This window comes from Mandrillus leucophaeus, unplaced genomic scaffold (assembly GCF_000951045.1).
Source record: "Mandrillus leucophaeus isolate KB7577 unplaced genomic scaffold, Mleu.le_1.0 Scaffold1431, whole genome shotgun sequence".
Lineage (NCBI taxonomy): Eukaryota > Metazoa > Chordata > Mammalia > Primates > Cercopithecidae > Mandrillus > Mandrillus leucophaeus.
In genome coordinates, this window is record NW_012101401.1 from 144,992 (window position 1) to 172,361 (window position 27,370).

At 37.2% G+C, this 27,370-nt stretch overlaps 1 protein-coding gene across 1 annotated transcript in view; it reads left to right on the top strand.

The window, feature by feature from the left end:
* LOC105535247 (cyclin-Y-like protein 2) overlaps nt 1–27,370 on the top strand; it is a 65,535-nt gene that overhangs the window by 27,275 nt on the left and 10,890 nt on the right. Inside the window, exons 2-3 of the mRNA XM_011974265.1 lie at nt 8,132–8,206; nt 16,810–16,910. Of these exons, the coding sequence (XP_011829655.1) occupies nt 8,132–8,206; nt 16,810–16,910 (176 nt within the window). The remainder of the gene's footprint in view (nt 1–8,131; nt 8,207–16,809; nt 16,911–27,370) is intronic.

Consider the following 27,370-nt stretch of genomic DNA (forward strand, 5'->3'; position numbering starts at 1 on the left):
AGAATGTTGAATATTGGCCCCCACTCTCTTCTGACTTGTAGGGTTTCTGCCAAGAGATCCGCTCTTAGTCTGATGGGCTTCCCTTTGTGGGTAACCTGATCTTTCTCTCGGGCTGCCCTTAACATTTTTTCCTTCATTTCAACTTTGGTGAATCTGACAATTATGTATCTTGGGGTTGCTCTTCTGGAGGAGTATCTTTGTGGTGGTCTCAGTATTTCCTGAATTTGAATGTTGGTCTGCCTTGCCAGGTTGGAGAAGTTCTCCTGGATGATATCCTAAAGAGTGTTTTCCAAGTTGGTTTCATACTCCCCATCCTTTCAGGTACATCTATCAAACATAGATTTGGTCTTTTCACATAGTCCCATATTTCTTGAAGGCTTTGTTCATTTCTTTTTACTCTTTTTCTCTAACCTTGTCTTCTCTCTTTATTTCATTAATTTGATCTTCAGTCACTGATACCCTTCTGTCCTCTTGATCGAATTGGCTGTTGAAGCTTGTGCAGGTGTTATGAAGTGCTCATGCCATGCTTTTCAGCTCCATCAGGTCATTTAAGGTCTTCTCTACACTGTTTATTCTAGTTAGCCATTCATCTAACCTTTTCTCAAGCTTTTCGTCTTCCTTGCAATGGGTTTGAACATGCTTCTTTAGCTCAGAGAAGTTTGTTATTACTGACCTTCTGAAGCCTACTTCTGTCAACTCATCAAGGTCATTCTCCATCCAGCTTTGTTCCATTGCTGGCAAGGAGCAGCGATCCTTTGGAAGATAAGAGGCACTCTGGTTTTTAGAATGTTCAGCTTTTCTGTTCTGGTTTCTCCCCATCTTTGTGGTTTTATTTTCCGATGTTTGACACTGGTGACGTACAGGTAGGGTTTTGGTGTAGATGTCCTTTTTGTTTATATTCATGCTATTCCTTTCTCTGTGTTAGTTTTCCTTGTAATAGACAGTTCCCTCAGCTTCAGGTCTGTTGGAGTTTGCTGGAGGTCCACTCCAGATGCTGTTTGCCTGGGTATCACCAGCAGAGGCTGCAGAACAGCAAATATTACAGAGCAGCAAATATTGCTGCCTAATCTTTTCTCTGGAAGCTTCATCTCAGAGAGGCACCCAGCTGTATGAGGTGTCGGTCAGCCCCTACCTGGAGGGGTCTCCAAGTTAGGCTACACAGGGGTCATGGACCCACTTGAGGAAGCAGTCTGCCCATTCTCAGAGTACAAACACCATACTGGGAGAACCACTGCTGTATTCAGAGCTATCAAATTGGGATGTTTAAGCCTGCAGAAGCTGTCTGCTGCCTTTTGTTCAGCTATGCCCTGCCCACAGAGGTGGAGTCTATAGAGGCAGTAGGCCTTGCGGAGTTGTGGTGGGCTCCGCCCAATTCGAGCTTCCAGGTCACTTGTTTACCTACTCAAGCTTCTCAATGGCAGATGCCCCTCCCCTAGCCACACTGCTGCCTTGCCATTCGATCTCAGACTGCTGTGCTAGCAGTGAGCAAGGCTCCATGGGTGTGGGACCCACTAAGCCAGGCGCGGGAGAGCATCTCCTTGTCTGCCAGTTGCTAAGACCTTGGGAAAAGCACAGTATTTGGGCAAAAGTGTCCCGTTTTTCCAGGTACAGTCTGTCATGGCTTCCCTTGGCTAGGAAAGGGAAATTCCCCAGCCCCTTGAGCTTCCCTGGTGAGGCGATGCCCCACCCTGCTTTGGCTTGCCTTCCATGGGCTGCACCCACTGTCCAACCAGTCCCAATGAGATGAACCAGGTACCTCAGTTGGAAATGCAGAAATCACCCATCTTCTGCATCGATCACACTGGGAGCTGCAGCCTGGAGCTGTTCCTATTCTACCATCTTGGAACAGATCCCCTGTAAAAGCATTTAAATCCAGAAATTCTACTGTGAATAATTTTTCCTGAAGGTGTACCCATGAATATAAAACAATATAAACACAAAATTTTTGTTCTATTATTTTCAATAGCAAAATGTTGGAAATAACTCAAATGTCTAGAAAGGGACTGGTAAAATAAACTGATAAAAGCATGCAGAGGAGAACTATGGAGCTGTAAAAAAGAAAGAAATCTCTCTTTACTGCTATGGAGTGATTTCCAGGTTATATTATGTAAAAAAAAGCCAGGAGGGACTGGGTGCAGTCGCTCATGCCTGTAATCTCACACTTTGGGAGGCCAAGGTGGGCGGATCACGAGGTTAGGATATCAAGACCATCCTGGCTAACACAGTGAAACCCTGTCTTTACTAAAAATACAAAAAATTAGCCGGACGTGGTGGCAGGCAACTGTAGTGCCAGCTACTTGGTAGGCTGAGGCAAATGGTGTGAACCCAATAGGTAGAGCTTGCAGTGAGCTGAGATTGCGCCACTGTACTCCAGCCTGGGCGACACACAGCAAGACTCCATCTCAAACAAAACAAACAAAAAGCAAGGAGGAGAATGTATAGTAATATACATAAAAGAAGGCAGGGAAAATATGTACTTGCTTACTGTAAAAAAAAAAAAAACAAAAAAAAAAACTGGAAGAGATTCTTGATCATGATGTGTGACAGCTTTTCCCTTAACTTCACTGGGTGGACAAAGTACGTATTTCCTCAGGATGTTATTTTGGCATTGGTTTTCTAGTGAATGTTAACCATTCATTTTTTGCTTTTGAGTTAATTTGTGAAAGCTTTTCTCTGTAATTTATTGTGCATTTTTTAGTATATACATTGCTTTTGCATTTCATTTGATCCTCATAAAGTTTTGAATTTGTTGATATAAGAATTATACTTGTTTTACATGTTAGGACAAGGCCTCTGAGAAGTACAAATCAGGGTTATCAAGGTTTGGATATATAAGACTTGATAAACCAAGAGTGTAAATTCTACATAAGACTAGAATTTATAGAATGACTCATATGAATTTAATTGAATACCCTTTTTATTTTACCTTCTTAACGTTTATTAAAGTAATTAGGCTTTAGAGTTAAAACTGTAACATTCAATGGTGAGAAATGAAAAGGAGGTACTTATAAACCAGAAGTGTTCTTTTTCTTTTAAAGACAGATTATTGCTCTCACACAAGCTGGAGTGCAGTGGTATGATCGTAGCTCACTGTAGCCTTGAACTCCTGGGCTCAATCTATTCTCCCACCTCAGAGCATCTGAAGTAACTATGACTATGCCTGGTTAATTTTCAAAATATATTTTATAGAGATGAGGGTCTCACTGTGTTGTCCTGGCTGGTCTCAAACTCCTGGTGTCAAGCAATTCTCCCACATTGACTTCCCAAAGTGTTGGGATTACAGGCATAAGTCACCACACCTGGCCCAGAAATGTTCTTAAAAGCATAAGAAGTAGAGTTAAGTGCTCTTAAGACATATATAGGCCAGGTGCAGTGGCTCTCGCCTGTAATCCCAGCACTTTGGGAGGCCAAGGCAGGCGGATCACGAGGTCAGGAGATCGAGACCATCCTGGCTAACACCCGTCTCTACTAAAAATACAAAAATTAGCCAGGTGTGGTGGAGGGCACCTTTAGTCCCAGCTACTGGGGAGGCTGAAGCAGGAGAATGGGGTGAACCTGGGAGGCGGAGCTTGCAGTGAACCGAGATCGCTCCACTGCACTCCAGCGTAGGTGACAGTGCGAGATTCTGAAAAAAAAATAAAAAGAAAGAAATACATAAAGGGGGAAAGTATGCTACCTAATATAAAATGTCACAGCTCAGTCACAGTCACTAAAACAGATCGAGGAGTTAAAAAGATATGGCAAGACTGAGAACTGACATGGAGGAACAGCAGTGGTTAGGAAGCTGGAGGTGGGCTTGTCCAACCTGGGAAAGCAGAATCAAAGCATGAGTGAGCCTGAGATGGGCACAGAGGAGCTCCACGTGTGCCCTCAGGTGATACAGGCAGGCCAGCTCAAGGCTATCAGGTAGATAGCATCTGAAGTGTGAAAAGTCTGGCATTAGATGAAATCTCAAACTGCATCATAATTGAGAGTCTTGGAATGTTTTTATGGGCCATAAAACTAATACCAGGTACAGTATAGGGATGATAGAGAAGGTCGGTAAATGCAGTAAGCCTTTACATAAACAGATGCCCAGCAGTTGGCTAGAAAGTGTTGATGTACTTTATTTAATTTGGATACATGAAAGTAATATGTTGAAATTAACCTCTTTCTCTGAATATTCTCCTTCTGTCAGTCAATTCTTTAATTACTGCCTTCTCCCTTTAATATTTTGACAAGAAAAATTATTTCTTGCCAGTTTACAGTTGCATTATTTTAACACCTTTGGCCTTTAATAATGCATTTTACTTATTCTAAATTGCATACATTATTTTGTTACGTTTTTAACATCTTTACAATTGAGATAGATCTTATGACTAATAGAATCTTAGAGAAAAACCAGTATTCAGGGTCAGTGGGTCTACAGATTCCTTCTTCTGAGGGATGTTTACATTTAGACCTGAGCATAACTTTTTTAAGTCATACATTTCCCCATCATTCTATTATGCTGCCAGATTACATTGTAACTTAAATTGATCATACAACAACACTGGGTCTTAAAATACAGTGATAGTTATAGCCCCAATCATGAGATCAAAAATATTTTCCTAGTTTCAAACATTTTAGGAGGTTACAAAAATAATTTTTGAAGGCATTCACATGTAAGTTGTGTAGTTACTGTGTTTTTATCCTCTGGATGTCTCTAAATCTCTACATGTGCCTGTTTATGGAGTCTAATATTTTATTTAATGGTTGGCCATCTTTTGTGACAATGAAAAACGAGTAGTGTGATTTCTCAGAGTCTTCTTAGGCTCTTGGGAAAAGAGTTAATGGAGAATGCAGAAATAACAGTGTATGTGTGTAAGTTTACTGTCTAATGACTCAAGTGTCCATTCTATAAAATAGCAATATGTGGTATTTGCCATCAGCAGAAATTACAAGTTATATAGAAAATTGTGGTAGGCTATAGACATAAAATGAATATTTTCTGTAAGCCCCATACAAATAAACACTAGTAAATTCCTAGTGAATTCAGTACATATAGTATGTACAAATGATATGAAACTCATCAAAGTGGAAATAATGTTGTTAACTATGGGAAAATGGTCAAAGTGTATAATCTAATAAACAAATACAAACTAGAGCCTCTGAACTAGAAGCTAAAACTGGTGTGATTTGTAATCCCCTAATATGCCCATATCTTCTTTAGAAAGCAACTTAGCGCTGTATATTGATTCATGAAAACAATGTCACCTTTGTTCTAGTCATTCCACTTTTGAAAATCTTTCCTAAGGATCTCTAAAAAAAGTACCAGATACTATACATGAAGGTTTTCCTCATAAGAACAAAACTTTGTAAATGCCTAAATCACCAACAATAGGGCATTGGCTAAGTAAAGTATAGGAATAACACTTGATTAGCCAATATTTTCCAAAGGGGTAGAGGTCATTTGTAAGAAAACAAAACATAAAGGGTGTACTGCTTAGAGTTATTTTTTTTTTTTTTACCATGCATAAGGAAAACAAAAAGTAATGGTTGTGAGTTTTAAACAAGGCATTATTTTGGCTCTTGCAAATTTCTGTTCTTGATAAGACATTTCTTAAAGAAGTAAGCAAGAGACTTTTGCCTATTCCTATCTTTAGTGTAACCATCAATACTATCAATAGTGCTGACTAACCAGGTCTCTTACAGTTGCCAGTTGAAGAAAATCCACCTCACAATAGTTAAAAATGTTTATTGAAAAATTAACTTGTATAGCCAGGGAGTTAACAGGAGTCAGTGAGGCACTACTTGACCAAGGAATCAAATGATATCCTCAGAACCTTCTCAGTTATGCTCTTTTCTGTTGATCTCTACTGAAAATACCCTTCTCTTGATGGCAGTGGAGCCACTGGCAACTCCTGGTCAGCTACCAGTCCTGTGCGTCAGTTCTTCCTTTCTCCTCTAGTTCTTGGGAAGTCCCAGATGAACTGTGATTGACTGGCCAACGCCTTGGTCAGATGCCCAGCATAAAACCCCAGGAATGGGGGTTGTTACTTGGGTGATCTTGTTTTATTTCCTGTATGTTTTCATTTCTTCTTGATTTTCATATTGAAATACACAGTAGCACGTCTTGGTTTTATGTGCGGGATATATGTGTATGGGCATAAGCCTGCTACTTTTGGAATCTTGTACATAATTTTCCTGGGCTTCCATGGAAAATTCCAAATTAAACATTATGACACAGATACTGAAACATAATATGAATTCTGCAAACATTACTTGTTATGTTTCACACTGAAATGATAATATGTTTGCTTTTTTGATAGAAAGTAGTCATGGACTCTTCCAGAAGCTTTAGGTTAGGGACAGGTATACAAGTTTCTTTCTGTCATGTTGTGCACAAACAATTTTTATTTTTCCACGTAGCTAACATTATATCATCAGATTTTCAAATATGTGGGAAAAAGCTTGAAAATGACTTTTGTGTAAATTTTTTGCATAAGAATAGTTTTCTCCCAGTGAACTTCAAATCATGGAGAAAAAACAGATTTTTTAGCTATGTAATATTCTTGTGAGATGGCAGTATTATTAAAATGGATGATTCGGATTTCTGCTAAATCAGAAACTCCCAAATTATTTTTATACTAGATTCTAACCACTTTAGTTGGAGGGAAGAAAAGGATCCTGGGTAGATAAATTTGTGAATTGCTGAGTTGGACAGTATTCACTAATACACTGATTAGTTTTTACTATATCACTGTGCACTTTGATTTTGTAAAAGCAAGGTATAGAGTGGATTGCAATTTGCTCACTATACCCCTTTTTAAAAAGTAGAACAGTTATTAATATGTGATTTGGAAAATATTGCCTTAACTATTATTCTGTGTGGCTCTTCACCTAGTTTCTTACAAGATTGCTTAAGATAAGTGGGTTGAGATGGACAGTGCTGAGAAGTGTCATAGGTTTGTATTGTTTTCCTTTATTACAACTTGTATTATGTGATGACAAAGTTTGTGTAATAAAAATTCAGAATATTATTTTTAGTCTTGCTTAAATGGATTATCTCACTTTGGTGCAAGGTGGACTGTAAACAGACCTACCTTGACATACATAGGGCCAACATTTTTTAGAAGCAGGTCTAAGTAAGATCTGTTTCAAAAGCACTCTTGATGAAGTCCCAAATGAATCATGCTGTTGGAAAGAAGTGAGATTTTAGCTTTGGAAATTTAGGGCAAAAGTTAAAAATCATTTTCTGACATGAAAATGTCCTTATAGATTAGAGCATTGAACTTTTTGTGCAGTCCATTTAAATCTACCTTGATGAATTGCCCCTGAATAAATCACAGCTAAGTAAATGAATTAGCCATGTTATTTTCTGAGGGATATTGGCCAAAAAACAGTTCTCTTTATTTTACCATATTTTATATATTTAAATAGTTTCTGACAGTAATTTTTCCACAGCATCACTTCCTGCTTGAGACTATTCCTAAAATGTGCTGCAAATATCAGTAGAGAGGCAAGTGATTATATTTTTATTTAATAAGTAGAAGGGGTAGATGCAGGAGGCAGATGAGGGGCAGGGTCCCTGGAGAATCTGTGACCTGCCTATGCACTGGGAGAATGGGGTGGGGTCACGGGAAGTTTGCATCTTATGCAGTGGGGAGGAGCCTGGCCTCTTCAGCTTGTGTGTGGTGGCCTGGTATTCAGTCTGTGAGTTGGGAGCCCGCTGGAAGGATCCCCTCTCGCTTTTCTGAGATTTTTTTTTTTCCTTTTTGCCAAATAAATTATATTCTACTCACCCTTCAATGTGTCCTTGAGCCTAATCTTTCTTGGTCATGTGACAAGAACCTGGTTTTAGCTGAACTAAGGAGCAGAGTTTTGCAGCAGAAGGAGCAGGGCATGTATATGACTTCTCTTTTGCATTAGATTATTTAGTTTTAGTCTCTTTGAAAGTCCTTGACATAGCTCAGTTTTATTCCATATATATACAGAGAGACTATAATTTTGCATTCCCAAGTAGAATTATTATATTTTTGCCTTTATTTCCTTCATATTTATTATTAGAAACTTTTTTCAGGACTATTTAAAGTGATTAAAATGAATATGTAGCTATTTTAAAAATCATTTTTTCGATTCACATAAATTATCACATTTTTTTTCTCTGTAGGTAGAGCTTTGGAGCCAAACCCTTCTGATGATCCAAGGGCAAGCACAATCTTCCTGCGAAAATATCAAACAGATGGTGAGACGACATTGTTTTTCCACCAAGAAGACGACTGAAAACTCTCTGTCACAATGAGTGTATTATAGAAAGTATTTAGAGAAACTTACATTGGTTTAAATTTTTCAACTTTTCATATATTCGATTGTCCTATTTTAATGTGTGATATACTTTAGTTGTTACTGTGTGAGTGAAAACATGTAAACTCTCTGTTCACACATTTTGCTACCTTTTAGCAATACCATTTGTCGTGATTTAAGAGTAGTCATAGATTTATCTTTATTCATAATTTTTGTCTTTTGCCCTTTTTCCCTTGCTCCAAAGAGTTCATTTTAATGATGAATGATCTAATTTAGGCTTCAGCTTGGTTTTTATTTAAACAAATAAAAAATCATTTGTTCATCAATGGGGATTGAATTTGTGATTTCAGCCTCCTCTTATACAGTGCTTTAACCATATGAGTTTATCACATCCAAGTTTATGCTACTCAAAACTTTTAAGCTATTAAACTTTTCCTGTTAATGTAATATAAATGTAAACATCCAGCACTACTGCTTATTTTTAAAATGTTATGTTAAATTCTAGTTTATTTGATTAAAAAGCCATACACAACCAAGTTTTTTAGTCGATTTCAACAGCAAGAATATAAATGAGGGTTCTATAATAATATTTGAAGTAATGAAGCACAACAAAATATGGGTTTCTAATTGTGCTTTTATGGTTTGTGTAGATTTTGCCTGCCTTAAGTCAGTCATTTCTGGTCAGGACTTGTGTTTGTTCATTTTTGCATTGCTATAAAGACATACCTGAGTCTGGGTAATTTATTTTTTAAAAAAGTTTAATTGGCTCCTAGGTCTGCAGGTTTTACTAGCACAGCTTCAACACCTGCTTCTGCTGAGGGCCTCACCAAACTTACAATTATAATGGAAGGCAAGGAGAGCAAGTGGTTTCACATGAGAGAGGGAGCAAGGCAGAGGGGAAGGGGGAAGGTGCCACACTCTTAACTAGCTCTTAGGTAAATTACCAGAATGAGAATTTGCTCACTATTGTGAGGATGGCACCAAGCCATTCATAAGGAATCCACCGCCATTACCCAAACACTTCCCAGGAGGCTCTGTCTCCAACATTGAGGGTCACATTCTCATATGAGATCTGGAGGGGGGGAAATACCTAAACCATATCAGAATTGTATTTATCAGTTTCTTCCAGAGCCATGGGCTTCTCACAGAGTGTGTGGAAGCAGTGAAGGCTATTTCATGTCCCTCAAGTCTTCAGTGGTAGGAATGTTTGCCTTCAAGGCCTTCCAGCATCAAAGGAGGAGGCAGTGTAGGAAACAAACATGGCCCAAGTCCCTCTTGGAGCTCTTATTATCTGTCTCTTATACACATCTAGATGTGTATAAGAGACAGGTCCTTGAGCCTAATCTTTCTTGGTCATGTGACAAGAACCTGGTTTTAGCTGAACTAAGGAGCAGAGTTTTGCAGCAGAAGGAGCAGGGCATGTATATGACTTCTCTTTTGCATTAGATTATTTAGTTTTAGTCTCTTTGAAAGTCCTTGACATAGCTCAGTTTTATTCCATATATATACAGAGAGACTATAATTTTGCATTCCCAAGTAGAATTATTATATTTTTGCCTTTATTTCCTTCATATTTATTATTAGAAACTTTTTTCAGGACTATTTAAAGTGATTAAAATGAATATGTAGCTATTTTAAAAATCATTTTTTCGATTCACATAAATTATCACATTTTTTTTCTCTGTAGGTAGAGCTTTGGAGCCAAACCCTTCTGATGATCCAAGGGCAAGCACAATCTTCCTGCGAAAATATCAAACAGATGGTGAGACGACATTGTTTTTCCACCAAGAAGACGACTGAAAACTCTCTGTCACAATGAGTGTATTATAGAAAGTATTTAGAGAAACTTACATTGGTTTAAATTTTTCAACTTTTCATATATTCGATTGTCCTATTTTAATGTGTGATATACTTTAGTTGTTACTGTGTGAGTGAAAACATGTAAACTCTCTGTTCACACATTTTGCTACCTTTTAGCAATACCATTTGTCGTGATTTAAGAGTAGTCATAGATTTATCTTTATTCATAATTTTTGTCTTTTGCCCTTTTTCCCTTGCTCCAAAGAGTTCATTTTAATGATGAATGATCTAATTTAGGCTTCAGCTTGGTTTTTATTTAAACAAATAAAAAATCATTTGTTCATCAATGGGGATTGAATTTGTGATTTCAGCCTCCTCTTATACAGTGCTTTAACCATATGAGTTTATCACATCCAAGTTTATGCTACTCAAAACTTTTAAGCTATTAAACTTTTCCTGTTAATGTAATATAAATGTAAACATCCAGCACTACTGCTTATTTTTAAAATGTTATGTTAAATTCTAGTTTATTTGATTAAAAAGCCATACACAACCAAGTTTTTTAGTCGATTTCAACAGCAAGAATATAAATGAGGGTTCTATAATAATATTTGAAGTAATGAAGCACAACAAAATATGGGTTTCTAATTGTGCTTTTATGGTTTGTGTAGATTTTGCCTGCCTTAAGTCAGTCATTTCTGGTCAGGACTTGTGTTTGTTCATTTTTGCATTGCTATAAAGACATACCTGAGTCTGGGTAATTTATTTTTTAAAAAAGTTTAATTGGCTCCTAGGTCTGCAGGTTTTACTAGCACAGCTTCAACACCTGCTTCTGCTGAGGGCCTCACCAAACTTACAATTATAATGGAAGGCAAGGAGAGCAAGTGGTTTCACATGAGAGAGGGAGCAAGGCAGAGGGGAAGGGGGAAGGTGCCACACTCTTAACTAGCTCTTAGGTAAATTACCAGAATGAGAATTTGCTCACTATTGTGAGGATGGCACCAAGCCATTCATAAGGAATCCACCGCCATTACCCAAACACTTCCCAGGAGGCTCTGTCTCCAACATTGAGGGTCACATTCTCATATGAGATCTGGAGGGGGGGAAATACCTAAACCATATCAGAATTGTATTTATCAGTTTCTTCCAGAGCCATGGGCTTCTCACAGAGTGTGTGGAAGCAGTGAAGGCTATTTCATGTCCCTCAAGTCTTCAGTGGTAGGAATGTTTGCCTTCAAGGCCTTCCAGCATCAAAGGAGGAGGCAGTGTAGGAAACAAACATGGCCCAAGTCCCTCTTGGAGCTCTTATTATTCTGGCCTTTGTTAGAAAAAAAATGATTTCCTTTGCTGCAGATACTATGTCAAATTAAGTTTGCAAACTCATTTTAAAATTTAAATGTAAGATAGGTTACTTTCCAGTTGTGCAAAGACACATTTTTTTTGTTAGTGACATATTAGTTTATGACCAATAAGTGGTTTGAGATGCTTAGAGGAATTCTGGTGCATCTACAGATTTGTACCTGGCCAGGAACTAGTTCTTAGAGCTGCTAGCTCTTAGATTCTGGTAATTAAAGTAAGCCATGTGTAAACACAGAGTGAGAAAATACCAATGAATCGTGGCTCATATATGCAACAGTTAAACTTAGTTAAATTTCTCATCTGGCTTAATTTGTTATGCCCATTTTTTTGTACATGAGGGTTATTTCATTTGACTGTAATAGTGTGTGTGTGTGTGTGTATATATATATACACATATATATGTATATATTTATATATATATATATTTCACCCCCCTCCCTGAGACGGAGTCTTGCTCTGTCGCCCACAGCTGGAGTGCAATGGTGCAATCTTGACTCACTGCAACCTCCGCCTCTTGATTTAAGCAATTCTCCTGCCTCAGCCTCCCAAGTAGCTGGGATAACAGGCACGTGCCACCATGCCTAGTTGTGAATGTAATAGAATATCTGTTAGGTCAAAAAGTAAAGCCAAGGTTTTAGATTTTACTTTATGAGATTTATTATGCCCTATAATTTAAATTATAAATAGTTGGAAATTATTTTTAAATGGAATTTTGTCTCATTTTACATAGGGATAATTAATCAGATGCTAGCAACTATTTTATTTTGTGATATTTGTACCAGACTAATTTTTTTTTATTCTTAGTTCAAGAAAAGAGAAAGAACAGATGCACAAACCATGTAAGTAAATAGTCACAAAGTTAAGAAATTCATAGTATGAAGTAAAATATTTCTATCTTGATTCCTTAAAAATAAAATGGGGACCCAGTGCTATTAGCATGGAACTCTCTTTGTGGACTTTGTAAATGCCTTCTATCTTTCCAAGTATCAGATTTATGCAGAAAAGTCTTTAGCTTAGTGTGTCCACCTTTTAAAGGATGTGACATGCAAGTTAAATTTTAAGAATCTGGTTGTGGTATAAAGATCTTTATTTAATCTTAAAATAAATCAAACAACAAAATTAGAATAGCTAAGTTTATTTTCCACACTATCTATTGACTTTCTGGTATAGCAGGAAAAGCACAGCTTTCCGGTTACACCATGATGTTATTTTTTTCCCACTGTTTTTTCCAATTGTAGCACATTTTTTATTAAATCAGTAATATTTACATGATTCTGCTTATGCCAGTATTATTTACTGCTAAGTCATATGGTGTTTCAGCTGTGCATCTGCATTACATATCCTTCATTCATTTAAATGGTTCTGATATCTGAGCACTTCTGCACTTCTCCCAGATAATCCTTTTCCTCGCCTACATTAGTTTACCCAGCCAAATGCTGGCTGTTAATGTAATATAAATTTAAACATCCAGTACTACTGCTTATTTTTAAAATGTTATGTTAAATCCTAGTTTATTTGATTAAAAAGCCATATACAACCATGTTTTTTAGTTGATTTCAACAGCAAGAATATAAATGAGGGTTCTATAATAATATTATAGTAATAATAGTAATAAGAAGCCCCGGGCTGGTCTCTCTGCTTTCACATCCTGTAATTTTTAGCATAGAATTAATTGTCTGACTATATTCATTTGCCTGTTCTCTAACAGTTATTCTTACCCCAAGTGTTGTAACATTTGTCACATGCATATCAAAAATATTCATCAGCTCAAATACATCTGTTTTATATTTCTCTTAAGGCAACTTTCCTTGGCCTTTTGTCATCCTAGTTCAATGTACAGTGACTTTCCCAGATATGCTACATGCTTGCTTTTCTAAGCTATCTCTTGAAAGTCTTCTGAGATCTCACATAACTGCTCTCCTCTGTGAGATTCCCTGAGTCTTAGATTCTGTGTTTCCTTCTGCCTTGTTATTCTCTCTAGTTGTACTAGAGCACATTTTCCTAGGCACCTGGGAATATGTTGAGAGACCCAGCCAGTCTTAAAACCCTTCCTCGTTGATACAGAATAAAATTTTAGGTTGAAACTAAATGTTACAGTTCTAAAGGTATTTTGTAATTCTGTTCTCATTATAGTATTGTTTTTTAATCTATTGCCATTGTGTGATACATTATTTGTAACCGGGTTTTACATATCTCTAGAAGCTTTTTAGGACCTTCTTTCTCTCTGGGATTCTGAAATTTTATAATACAGCTTGGTGTGGGGATCTTTTCCCTTTACTGGGGCTACTAAGTCTTCAGATTATCTCTTTGAGAGAATTTCTTTTCTTCTCCATTTTCTCTATTACTTTTTTTTATATTCTTTTTATTCAGATGCTGGGCTGCTTAGACTCGTGTGTCCACACTGGTTTTTAATCCCCCCACTCCCTCCTATTTTCCAGTTTGTCTTTTCATTCTACTTCTTGGATATTTTTTACTTTATACTTTAATATTTCTCTTGTTACTCTTGTTGAGGGTATTTTTTAAAAGTTTTGCTTCTGAATTTTTACTGGTCCCATGCATTATTTTTTCCTGTTGTTTTGATCTCTCTTGTATGGTGGTCCTTGACTTTCACTGGAAGCAGGACTTCTGTTCACTAAGGAGAGTCACTGTGAGATTTTGGAAATGAAGCCAGCATTTCATCTGGGGGACTTCAGTGTATTATCTGGGGATCTTTACTCTGGGACCATTCAGTTCCTTCTGAGAAGGATCTCCCAGTTTTCTGCCTGGGATATAAAAGCATGGCTACTTGCTTTCCAGAAGCAGAGGTGGAGTTCTGCTTCTTGATGTACAGTTTTTCCCATCTCTCAGGTTTTAGCTATGGTATCTCCGAGCCCAGAAATTTCAGCTTTTATATATCCAGAGAACACACATTTAAATTCTTTGTAAGATGGAAGGACAGGTGGACTTGGGGCTCTAACCACAGATTTTCAACTGACCTTGCTGGCTTTTATTTTATGTTTCACCCTACTTTCAAAGGTGCCATTTCCCTCTAAGTTAAAGTCTGCCTTGGGTTCTGGAAGACAAACTGGCTTGCTTGTTTCCGTTCCAGTCACTTCTTGTAGGCACCAAAGTTGTGCTACCATGCCAGACACCACTCCATTATCTACTTTTTATAATTCAGCATTTATTAAAAATCATCACTGTCAATCTTCTCTATTGGTCCTGCATATAACTTTTATGAGTAATTCTAATGACATTTCAGGAGGGAGAGGGGATAAATTTATGGTCAATCTATTATATTTAACCCAAATTTATGACCTATATTTAAAGTGTAAATTATAATTTAATTTCAGTATAATTAATATTAATCCAGAGAATTTAACATATATATTTATAATAAACTTACTACACTTTTCTACCAAGGCCTTTTTAAATTTTCTTTTTATTTCTGAGACAAGGTCTTACTCTTTCATTCAGGCTGAAGTGCAGTGGTGCAATCTCACCTCACTGCAACCTCCATGTCCCAGGTTCAAGTGATTCTCCCACCTCTAGTCTCCTGAGTAACCGGGATTACAGGCGCCCACCACCACACCTGGCTAAATTTTAGTAGAGACAGGGTTTCACTATGTTAGCCAGGCAGGTCTCTGACTCCTGACCTCGAGTGATCTGCCTGCCTTGACCTCTCAAAGTGCTGGGATTATAGGTGTAAGCCACTGTGACAGGCCTTTGTTTAGTATTCCTATTCAAATTTTATACCCTGCCATATTGTTCCATTACTTCACACTATAAATGGAGTTGTTTTCATTCATGTCCAAAGTATTGGAAATATTAAATTAAAATGTGTTCATTTTTAGCCTGATCAACATAGCAAGACTGCATGTCTACAAAAACATTAAAAAACAAATTAGCCAGGCATGGTGGCATGTGCCTGTTGTCTTACCTACTCAAAAAGCAGAGAGACAAAAGTAAACTTCAGAATTTTCAATGGGCTAAAACAAAAGGCAACAGGTACAACGAAAAAAAAAGTCAGTATAGGAGTTCAACAGATACTGGACCTTTGATGGTGATGTTTTGGTTTTGGCTTACTAAACTATGAGGTATGATGATTTTCTAGTCTTCGTTATTCAACCTTAAGACTACTAAGTAACACCTTCCATTTTGTGTTAAAGTTTGCAAAATTTTACATTCTTGGTATTTATGCTGACTGTATGAAGATAATTTGTTCCTTTCTAGTTTTGACTACCTGAAATAATACCTATAAACAGTAAGCTGTTAGTGTCTTTGATATAATTAAATATAGTAAGATTTATCTTCCAAATTGGAACTGATTTAATTAATTTGTCAAGCACCTGTTGAACTTTTAAACTTGTCCAAAATTCTGTGCTCAGCATCTCCAGGTAGAGAAGAAAGGACTCTCCCTTCCTTGGAAAGACCTATTTTCTGATGAGGGGAGTACTCTGTAAGAATTGGTATCATGTAACGAGTCGTGAATTAGACTGACTAGGTTACAAAAATGGAAATATTTTGTGGTGTGGTTGCTGGCAAAGGAATCTCAGAGGGTGAATGGGGTCATGCTTGCTGGGACAAAGAAAAAGAATCCTAGGCAGAGAGCAGCAGGAAAATGTGTGGCAGGAAAATGTGTACGAGCAGGTCAAATGACTTGTAGAATAAAATGAATCAACTTTTGAAAGAGTGTTATTTGTTTTTCCATTCATGAGAGTGATGTCCTGGCAGTCTTATTGAAACATGAAGTGAAAGTTAAATTCCTAGAGTTGTCTTTGTTATCTGTTTTCAGGGTGTGAGATAATATTAAAGTCGGAGTCTTTTTATCTTCCATGTAAGAAAACAGGACTACAGAATGCTATGACTTTCTCTATTGTTGGTTATGGAGCAGCCCTGGCACACAGAGCTTCTGAATCTAAAACACTTGTTTTGTCCCACTGTCTCCTGGAAGATTACATTTAGGATTAGTAACTTAGTAATGTAGCATTAATCTTCATTCATTGCAATAAAATGCTCTTGTGCCAATATTATTTAACGCATTACAGCTTATTGTAGTAAGTAAATAATAGAAAATCTCAGCTGCTTTACATTGCTTTAAAAACACTGAAATCTTAGACATTTCTCATTATTTATAAAGGGGAATTCACAATAGACGCTTGCCAGGTCTGATGATAGGTACCATATTAAGGGTAGCCTTTTATAACCCATTTCTCAAACATCCTCTGTTGAATTTAAGAGCCTCCAATGGGTTTCCCATGGAGTGCACATGATTCCACACTCAGTTCACGAAGTATAAGAAGTACCTTAGTACTTTGTCATTTGACATTTTAATCAATGGGAAAAAATACACTTTTATCAGTTTAACTTACTGTGATGTTTTCTTCTATTTCCCTTCCCCTTCAGCTATCTACTAAGCCTTTTACTACAAAGTACAGCTCGTGTTCAACCATATACTTAGATGACAGCACAGTCAGCCAGCCTCATTTTACAACCACAATAAAATCGTGAGTACAACTATGAAGTCAAGGGACACAGCCCCTTTTTCTAAAATCATCCCAGCCATCCTCAGTTATTTTAGTCATTTGATTGTCTTTTTCAGCAATCAGTCTAAGAAACTGTTGTCAACTGTATATTGATTTCCAATTCTAAATATTAATTTTCAAAAACTATTAATTTTCAGTTTCTCCTTTAACTTTAGACTTCACATTGGAAGGGAAAATTGGTTAGCAAATAATCAATCCCTGGAAAAGTGTAGTTATTTATTTGATGCTTTTTTGCCTTCTGACAATGTTGAATACAATGAGTAGGATAGGTGTCCTTTATAGGACATTCCCCCCCCCCCAAAAAAAAAGGTTTTTTTATGAGTTACAGGCCTAAATCAATCAATATGTACTACTTTTGACATCAATCTTGGAAGAAGGAACAACTGTTTCTCCACTGGCATCGTAGTGTATCTGCATTTGACTTCCCTTCATTTTGCATGAACACCTCATAGGGCACAATTGAAGATGCACCTTTAGAACAACCTAAGATGAGCCTTTCAAGTTTATTTTAAAAGCAACAAAACCACCACCAGCTCTGTTGGGGTTGCCTAGAGAACATCATTATCATCGGCTTGGATTATGAGTGTTTAATTTTTAGAACACAGTTTTAGAACACAGTTTGGAAAGTGCTAATTTAGAATATTAACGTCTTTATCTTTCATTTTACTTCTTTTTCTTCACAAGAGGATGGTTGTCAGTTTTACTTTTCATTCTATAAACATAGCTGCTTATAAACAATTTTGTTTCTAATGCACTAGCTTTCCTAGCCAAACCAGTTGTCAGTAACTTCTATTCTAATTAAAAGTAGGAAGTTTACACTCATAATAATGCCATTTTTCTATCTCACTTCTAACAGTGGTTGAGATAAAATTGTGTTTCATCAAGAACTTGACTCAAACTCTGTCTAAAGTCTTAAGCTTTGTGACCTATTAATTAATTACTAAACTTCTGTATTCAGCCAAGTCTCTAAATCCTTGGGGGAAAAAAAAATTGCTGTACTTTGGCTAGAGTCCCTGGCTTCTATTCAAAAGATTGTAATATGTTAATATACAATTCAGAAGTAGTTTTAAAGATTAATCCTGCTCAAACAAGTATTAATAAATTTTATCTTTTTTCTCCACCATTCTAATTTTTAGAATTCTACTTTAAGTGTAGTTTTAATTTTCTGTCAGCAAGTTTGATAAATGATCACCTGGTATATTCACTATTGGTAAAATAAAGGTTTATCGAGCAAATTAATAGGACAAAGTGGGTTTATGAACAGATTTCGGAAAATGTTTTATACAGGTGAGTAGAGTATTGTTCTCAATGGAATGCATGGACCACATTTGATTACTTATGCAAGTTTTCTTAAAATGTATGTCTGCAATCACATGCTTCTTCCTACCTCCACCTCTCTTTCAACTCTAGGCACTCAGAAGCCTTTTAAGAAAATAGGGATGAATGTGAGGCATTCTTATATGGATAAAAGCATCCCAGAAGGTTCTGATTTGAACCCCAACTCAATCATTCCAAAACCCTGCTGTACATTCGAATCACTTGGGACATTTTAACAACAACCCGATGTTCAAAGTTATACACAATGCTAATTAAATCAAAATGTTTCATGTTAAAAAGAAGGCAGTTTTTAAAGCTCCTCAGTTGATTCCAATGTGTAGCAAAGTTCGAGAGCCACTGCCTGATTTGAATTTAGGACAACAAACTGCTCCTCTGTGGTGGGACATTGGGCAAGTCAATTTTAAACATTGTTTTTCTTATCTATAAAATGGTGTTGGAGTAAATGTCATTTAGATCCTTGGTCCTTTTCAGCAGGTAACTTCAAATTCTGTTATTTTAGAATTATTTTAGAGATTAAAAGCTTCTTGAAGCACTATAGACATAGCCATCTTAGATACTAATGTTACAAGCTTTTTAAAAAGTGCTAATATTATATAGGCCTACTGTTAAAATTCAGATTTGCCTTCCTTCAATTATTTGAGCCTCATTTTAGATGCTGTGGGCAGATGGAAAAACATAACTCATGTTTCCTGATACACTGTCTGTAGATAAGAATTCTGTAACATATATCTGAAGAGTTTTATTTGTTCGTAAATATTTCATTTAAACTAATTGAAAGTACCTGCCCTTAATATGATACTGTGTAGTGCTATGCTGCATTATCGTTAGCACTGCTTATTTTCAGAGAGCTATGATTGATTTTGTGTGTACTTAGGTTTACTAACATTAATTACGCAAAAGTGGTTTTAAGTGATTTAATTTGGTATAAAACACTTTTATCATTAATTTTTAGGAAATAATAAAACATGGGTGGGTAGGAGATAGTTAATTAAATCAACTAAAGTGCAGGGCCTAACAACTTTAAAAAAGCACTAGTGTATGTCTTAAATTTAAGCATATATACACATGGGTATAAATTGCATGGGATGAAAGGTTTTGTGGGTAGAAGAACGTGTTACAGGGAAATATGTTATGATTTATATATTATAATCATCAACAGAAACATGTCTTCTAACAGTATATTGCCTAGCATTTTGATCCTCATATTTTTGTTAAAAACCAAAAAACTAAAACAAGAATATAGTGCCCTAATGGTAGTGTTCTGAAGTAAAAGATTTAAATTTCAGAGCCACTGGGATAATTTCTTCCTCCTTCCTTTTTAATAAAGTTTTTAGACCCAACAAATGATAAAAATCTATTGTTATGATTTTTTTCTCTTTCTATAGTGTGGCCTTAGCAATATATTATCACATGAAGAAAAGGTGAGCTCTTTTAAAACCTTTCTTGTTATTCCAATTGATTACATTTTGTAATATCAAGTTCAGTGTTAGTTCATAGCTATAGACATCATCAGCTGTATTGTGCCTACTAAAATATTGAAGCAGATTATTTGTGTTTTCTTTTACCCTTAAGACTCTTTTAAGTCCTAACTCAGTGAGAATCCCAAAGAATCTGTGTTTATATACTGTGTAAGAAATTAAAATCGAGATCTTTTAAAAATCTGTTTCTGGTTTAGATTTTACTACCTTAGCACTATTGATATTTTGAGCTAGATAATGCTTTGTTTTGAGGAAATAAATGCTTTATTGGTGCATTGCAGAAAGTTTAGTAGCATTGATGGCTTTTACCCACTAGATGTCAGTAGTAAGCAATAAGTAGGTTGTGACGACAAAAATATTTTCTTAGAACTATATCGTTAACATAAATAACATTTTTTAAAGAAAAATAACTTCTCTACAATAAAAAGTAGAGTAAAAAGTGTGTCATATATTGATATTATTGCAAACCTCTAAAGTTTGGCGTAATAGAAGACAGCTGTATTCTGTTCGCAATTTTTTTAGAGAAGCAATAAGATGATCAAGCTTCATGCAAATATGCAACTACCAAAAGATATATCTTTAAAGCTTTTAGATAATTGTGAGTGTTCTTTAATACTACCTCAAAACTCCACAAGTGCTCGTTTCTTAGTTACAGGGGAATTTTACATATCAATACATTTATTTCATCAATACTCACTGATTTTTCTTGCACAGTAAATGGGTCTTCTCCCCATGCTTGCTTGTATAATAGTACGCATTGGTTATTTGGGAAATAATGGTTTATGTCTTGTTGTGTCAAAAACTCACTTTTGTTAGTATCACCATGTCTTATTAAAAGTTCTTTAAGTACAGAGAAGCTGTCAAGTTTACAGTAGAAGAAGTGTGTTTTCCAAAGTTCTGGTTTTCAGCTTGAAAGCATGACTATTATCATTGAGAACAGTTATTCTCTTTTTTAGTTTAGATTTTATATTAAGTTCATGGGTGTATGCGCAGGTTTGTTACCTAGGTAAACTTGTGTCATGGGGATTTGTTGTACATATTATTTCATTGCCCAGGTATTAAGCCTAGTACCCAGTAGTTATTTTTTCTGATCCTCTTCCTCTTCTCACCTTCCATCGTCCAAAAGATTTTAGTGTGTGTTGTTCCCCTCTATGTGTTAATGTGTTTCCGTCATTTAGCTCTCATCAATGGGAACATGTGATATTTGGTTTTCTATTCTTGTGTTAGTTTGCTAAGGATTATGGCCTCCAGCTCCATTCATATTCCTGCAAAGGACATGATCTTGTTCTTTTTATGACTGCATAGTATTCCATGGTATATGTATACCACATTTTCTTTATCCAGTCTAACATTGATGGGCATTTATGTTGATTCTATATCTTTGCTTTTGTGAATAGTGCTACAGTAAGACTATGGGTGCATGTGACTTTATAATAGAATGATTTATATTCTTTTAGGTCTATAGTCAGAAACGGGATTGGTCGGTTGAATGGTAATTCTGTCTGTAGGTCTTTGGGGAATCTCCAGACTATCTTCCACAATGGTTGAACTAATTTACACTTTCACCAGTAGGGGAACACTTATTTTCCATGATGTAAAAGGCTCACTTTATTCATTTTTGAGAATGATAGTTGTTTTACCTTTAAGTAAAAACAACATTTTATTTAAAAAAGTGATTATTCAGTTTACATTTAAATCACCAGTTCTTTTTCTTAACACAACCATACTGCAGTAAGAAGAAGTGCTTCTTGTTAACTTTCCACTTTTTCAGAGTATTAAATAGGAAGGTCAAGATTTAATAATACCATTAATTTTTACTGCTTCATCAAAGACATTCTTAACTAAATCAGACTCTCTTTTTTAACTGTAAGGGGCTGTGGAGAATAGAATGACTACTAGTGTAATTTGGTCACCTTGATTTATACTGAGAAACCAGCTATTTCACCCACTTGCTTTTATAAAATCATGGCAAGTGTCAAACAGTGAGAAAGCAGGCAATGCCTTCATATCCTTTTACTTTATTTTTTGTGTTTAATCAGCTTTCTCAGGCTGAATTAGTATTTTTATCAGAATAGTTTTGGCTGCTTGGGCCTCATGAAAAATGGTGTAGGGGATCTCCAGAGGTCCACAGAGCACATTGCAAGAACCATTGGTTTCTTATACAGGCAAAATGTATTCGCTGTATTAATCTCTTAAATTCATCAAAGACTGGCCTACTTCAAAATAAAAAAACAGATAAGTTTTTAATTCAAGCTACTTAAATAAATATATCATGAGAATCTAATACCGAGAAAATGATAATAAAGAGAATTATACTATTATCAGTAATTGATAGTCATTATTATATTATTAATACTTTTTAATTAGTAATTATTGAGAAAAAGACTACAAAAATCTGAAACGCATTCACATTTATCTATTTATTTATTTATTTATTTATTTATTGAGACGGAGTCTCGTCCTGTCAGTAGGCTGGAGTGCAGTGGCACGATCTCAGCTCACTGCAACCTCCACCTCTCAGGTTCAAGTGATTCTCCTGTCTCAGCCTCCTGAGTAACTGGGACTACAGGCGCATGCCACCATGCCCAGCTGATATGTGTGTGTGTGTGTGTGTGTGTGTGTGTGTGTGTGTTTGTCGTAGAGATGTTTCACTATGTTGGCTAGGATGGTCTCGATCTCCTGACCTCGTGATCTGCCCGCCTCGGCCTCCCAAAGTGCTGGGATTAAGGCGTGAGCCGCCGCACTCACCCATATTCACTTTTATTTAAGTTCTAAATACTTTATTGCCCATTACTACTGCTTTCTAAAACATTCTTGTGTTCCAATGTCAGGTTAGAGGAGTGAAAATATAACAGGTTCATTACCATGGCCTGTTAGGAAGGATCAGTACTTACTGGCAATTCTGACTGGTTACTGTAATAAAAGACTTCACAGGACTTGATGTGCTGAGTGGTAAGAGTCCAGGAGACCCTCTGAAGGTCAGGCTCCAAGAGAAGGATTTGTAAAACGGTTTGCCTTGGTGAAGCAAACACCAAAGCACACAGGAGGCATTATTTTACTAAACAGATATTTTACTAAGATATTAATCATTTCTGAATTAATTTCTTAAATGCCCATTTTTACTTTATAGAGATGCAGATAAATCCCTCAATATATTTGACGAGCAATTACATCCACTTGCTGTAAGTGTCACTTTTATTGAGGCCGTATGTCCTTATAGACTTGTGTTTGTTTCATGCTGAAGTCAAAGACATTTTTAAGTCTTCTTCCCCATGCCATGTTGCATCTAATCATCTTATTAAAGAAGTGTTATAAAAAGGATGTGCTGGAATAAGAAATGACCTGCAGCTCTGGTTAATTAGTGAGCTAATAAGAGTAAATACATAATCCAAATAACAGAAAATGTATCTTTTAAAAAGATAATTGTCAGTAGCATCAAACGATATAAATTTTTGTAAATGCCTTTAACACATATACATGATTTCTGTGAACAGAAATAAAAAAATTTAAATTTAAATAAATGGTGTGCAAATTAAAAGATGTACTTCCTCAGGTACATAATAGCCACATGTGGCTAGTGACCATTGTATTGAATAGTGCAGCCTTAGAGCCTTATGGTTACAGAAAACTAAATGTGTTTTTTCAAAGTTTATTGCAGAGAAGAATGAATTATTGTAAGACTTTAAAGCCTAAAAGCAGTTTACATTTTTATAGAATTCTGTGGGAAAAAGAGTAGAAAGGAACATAAAAATTTTCTGAGCTTCAGCCCATTTTTTTCACTGAATGTTGATGAGTATTGAATCATTGTGGTATCTTAAGATCCCACTGTTCATATTTTAGAAACTAAAAAGACATCTCCCCAATCCAAATTGTTCTAAATGACACATAGGCATAAGTATGAATACTGCTGTGTTAAGAATACTTCATTTTTTTTTTCCAACGGATACTTATATCACATCCTTTCTTCTTTCAGCGAGGAAAGATGCCAAAGGAATACTTTGAGTGTGTTCCTGAACACAAGTTTATTTACAGATTCGTCCATGTTCTTTTTAAAGCCACAAACCTAACAGCTGAATTTGCAATAGCAACTTTGGTAAGATATTTCTTATTTATAAAATATTTTTAGAAGTTGGTATTTGTATACAGGGTATGGTGCTGTTTTTAAATAAAAGTTGGCTTTGGGGCCGGACATGGTGGCTCACACCTGCAATTTCAACACTTTGGGGGAGGCTGAGGTGGGTCGATCACCTGAGGTCAGGAGTTCGAGACTAGCCTGGCCAACATGGCGAAAACCCATCTCTACTAAAATTACAAAAATTAGCCAGGTGTGGTGGTGGGTGCCTGTAATCCCAGCTACTCAGGAGGCTGAGGCAGGAGAATCGCTTGAACCCAAGAGGCAGAGGTTGCAGTGAACCAGCCTGGGTGACAGATCAAGATTCTGTCTCAAAACAAAAACAAAAACAAACAAACAAAACGTTGGCTTCTGAAATTATTATCCAAACTTTAAGAGAAACTTATGAAAGCAAAGTAAAACACACATTCGAATTGAATCATCATTATGGCTTACAGTGTTGCCATTGCATTTTTCATAATAGAACCATTGCTATTAAAAGCAGCAGGAGAGATTCCTGATTTCTCCCCACACACTTCAGTGCAAATGCAGTGTGCGCACATGCAAGGCCAGCGGAGGTGTTGGGGTGGGGAGCAGTAACAAAATCATCCGGTCCATGGGCAGAGACGGATTCCAGTGGAGCTCTGAGTTGAGTCTCAGGCTGCATTCCTCAGGCAGTTCTCATGCAGGCTGTGATTGAGAGCTGCTGCCCTGTCGTCTTTGTTCCTTGGGCAATGAGTCTTAATCTACCCCTGCTGATCACTTGTGCCTGCTCATGAAATTGCCCAGGAATGTGGTTCCAGTAGGCCTGGGACACAAGCTTTGCTCGTTAGTCTTCCAAGCCATAGCTGTATCCTTACATTTACATCATGCCTACAAAATTCCTATTGTAAAAATGTCATTTTGAATAATAAATTCTATTCAAATTGTTGAAATTGTTTGGCTTCTCTTCACAGCAAACCTATAGAGGAAACTCAACTGCATGGCTGGGAAGGAAAGAATACTTAGGTCAATACTTATTTACCATCCAATTAGAGTTTAGGAGAGAAGGCTTCTGATGTGCGCTTGAATCAAAGCCCTCAATGGGTGCTGGACCAGACAGAGGCCTTTTCAAGGAGCTGCAAGTCATTTGCAACTCTTAGCACATGCTGGAGGGAAGCAGGAGTGGTGCTTCCAGTTTTAGAGAGAGAGGTGATGCTGGAGGGAAAGCTGGATTGAAAAAGGGAGAGATTTGTACTCAGGCTAAGCTAGATGTGCCTTTTAGATGGCAGAGTAGCAGTGTCTAGTCATCATTTGGATATAAGGGACTAGAGCATGAATTTGAGGTAGAGATGCAGAATGAAGAGTAATAGCAGCTCTTCAAATGCAGAGTAAGTGTGTAGAATAAAATTGGCCAAGCCAGGTATGGTGGGTTCATGGCTTTAGTCCCAGCTACTTGGCAGGCTGAGCTGAGGGGGATTACTTGAGCCCAGTAGTTTGAGTCCAGCCTAGGCCACATGGTGAGAACCTGTATCTTAAGAAAAGAAAAAATAAAGCCAGGTGTGGTGGCTCACCCTTGTAATTCCAGCACTGTGGGAGACCATGACAAGAGTATTGCTTGAGCTTAGGAGTTCAAGAATAGCCTTGGCAATAAGGTGAGGCCCCATCTCTATTAAAAAAAAAGAAAGAAATTAGCCGGTCATTTTGGCACATGCCTGTGGCCCCAGGTACATGGTAGACTGAGGCAAGGAGATTATTTGAGCCAGGAGATGGAGAATGCAGCGAATCATGATCATGCCACTGCACTGCAGCTCGGGCAGCAAAGTTAGACCCTGTCTTTAAATAGATAAAGAAAATTGACAGATGATAGATCTGTAAGGACTTACAGTGAGTAAAGGACAAGCCCCCAGAGGAGTAGCTACTAGAGTGGGAGGAGGAAAAGCAGGAGAGGATATTAAAAGACTTAAAAGAGGCCATGGTCACAGTGCTGAATGCTGCTGAGAAGTGACTCATTTCATAAACACTCACTGGATGTTGACTCTATGTCACTCTTCTAAGTGCTGGAGTAGAAGACAGAACAGGCTGAACACAGTTCTTGCCTTTATGAGCTTATGTTCTAGTGAGAGACAAGTAGTTTTTTCAGGTAGTGTCAAATAGCAGGAAGAGGAAGCAGGATGAAGGGATTCAGAGTGTTGTGGTGCTCAGTACTTTAGATAGAATGATAAGGAAGAGTCTCTCTAGGGAGCCAACATTTGAACAGTGACCTGACCAAAGCAACAAAGGGAAGGAGTGCTATCATTACAGGCAGCAGAGACAGGAACGTGTATCACATGTGTTCACAGGACAAACAGCAAGGTGACCAGTGTGGTCAGAGTGAGGAATAAGAGAAGCAGTAGAGATAAGACCACACAGTCAGGGCCACAGCTCACAGGCCCTTTTGGCTTCAGGCCATAGGAAGATGTTAAGGTTTTATTCCAGTTTGATAGGGGACTCATGTAGATCTTCAACAGGGAAGTGAGTGCTGTAAATAAAGAGGCTAGGCTACGGTGACTGCTTTGGGGAAAGTAAGTCATGGTTGGGAGGCAGACTGGAGGCAGAAAAGAGGGCTAAAAAGCAATTAGAGTGATAGACATGAGCAATGAGAGATTGTGGCTCATAATCAACCCAAGCAGACTACCAGTGAAGGCAGACATAACAGGCATTGGAGACAGATTGCAGAAGAGTAACTCAAAGGCAGGTACTTGGCAGATGGCAGTGTCCTGTACATGATTAGAAAAGGCTTATAGAGTTGACTGTTGGGCTGGGACTTCCAGTTTGTAAGTGTGAGGGCACCAGAAACCTAGGCAAGAGAACTGTTGGAAGAGTAATGTCAGTGGGGCAGGCAGTGTACATTAAGGAGAGATGGAAGATGAGGAGCTGGCATGAGTGCATGGTGCTGTGAGCACCAATGAGAGGACACAGCTGGAGTAGTGGGGAGTGAGATGGGAACAAAGGAACAGTTAGATTGGGGAAAATCGCTAGTAGAGAGGCATAAAATCTTCAAAAAGAGCTGATTGTAGGAACAGTGTTCTGCAAAAGTGGGATGGGATCAACTGCACTGAGAAGAGTTGGCATCAGTGGGGAAAAAGAATTCTGTGTCACACTGACCCAGGAGGAAAAATACCAATGAGTGAGTGTCAGCCAGTCAACAGCTTAGCAGTAAGGCAACAGGAAGTTGAGGGCCTGCTAGTGTTGTTTGAGTGCTCTCTGATTCCTATACAGAGAGCGAGGTCCATTCTCAAAATACTTGAGAGTTTTGAGTTTGGGGGAAAGGGAGCAGAATCTCTGTAAAACATGTCATGCTCAATAGCCATTTATTTTTGAAAACAGGTGAGTTTGGAGAACACTTGTACATCTGAGCTGACAATCACAACCTTCTGACAAGAAATAAACTCGTATAAAATAAAAGTTTTCCCTTTGTTTTGACATAAAGAGTTCAAGTAGCTCGCAGACATACTCTTCTGCAGAGTGCCCTC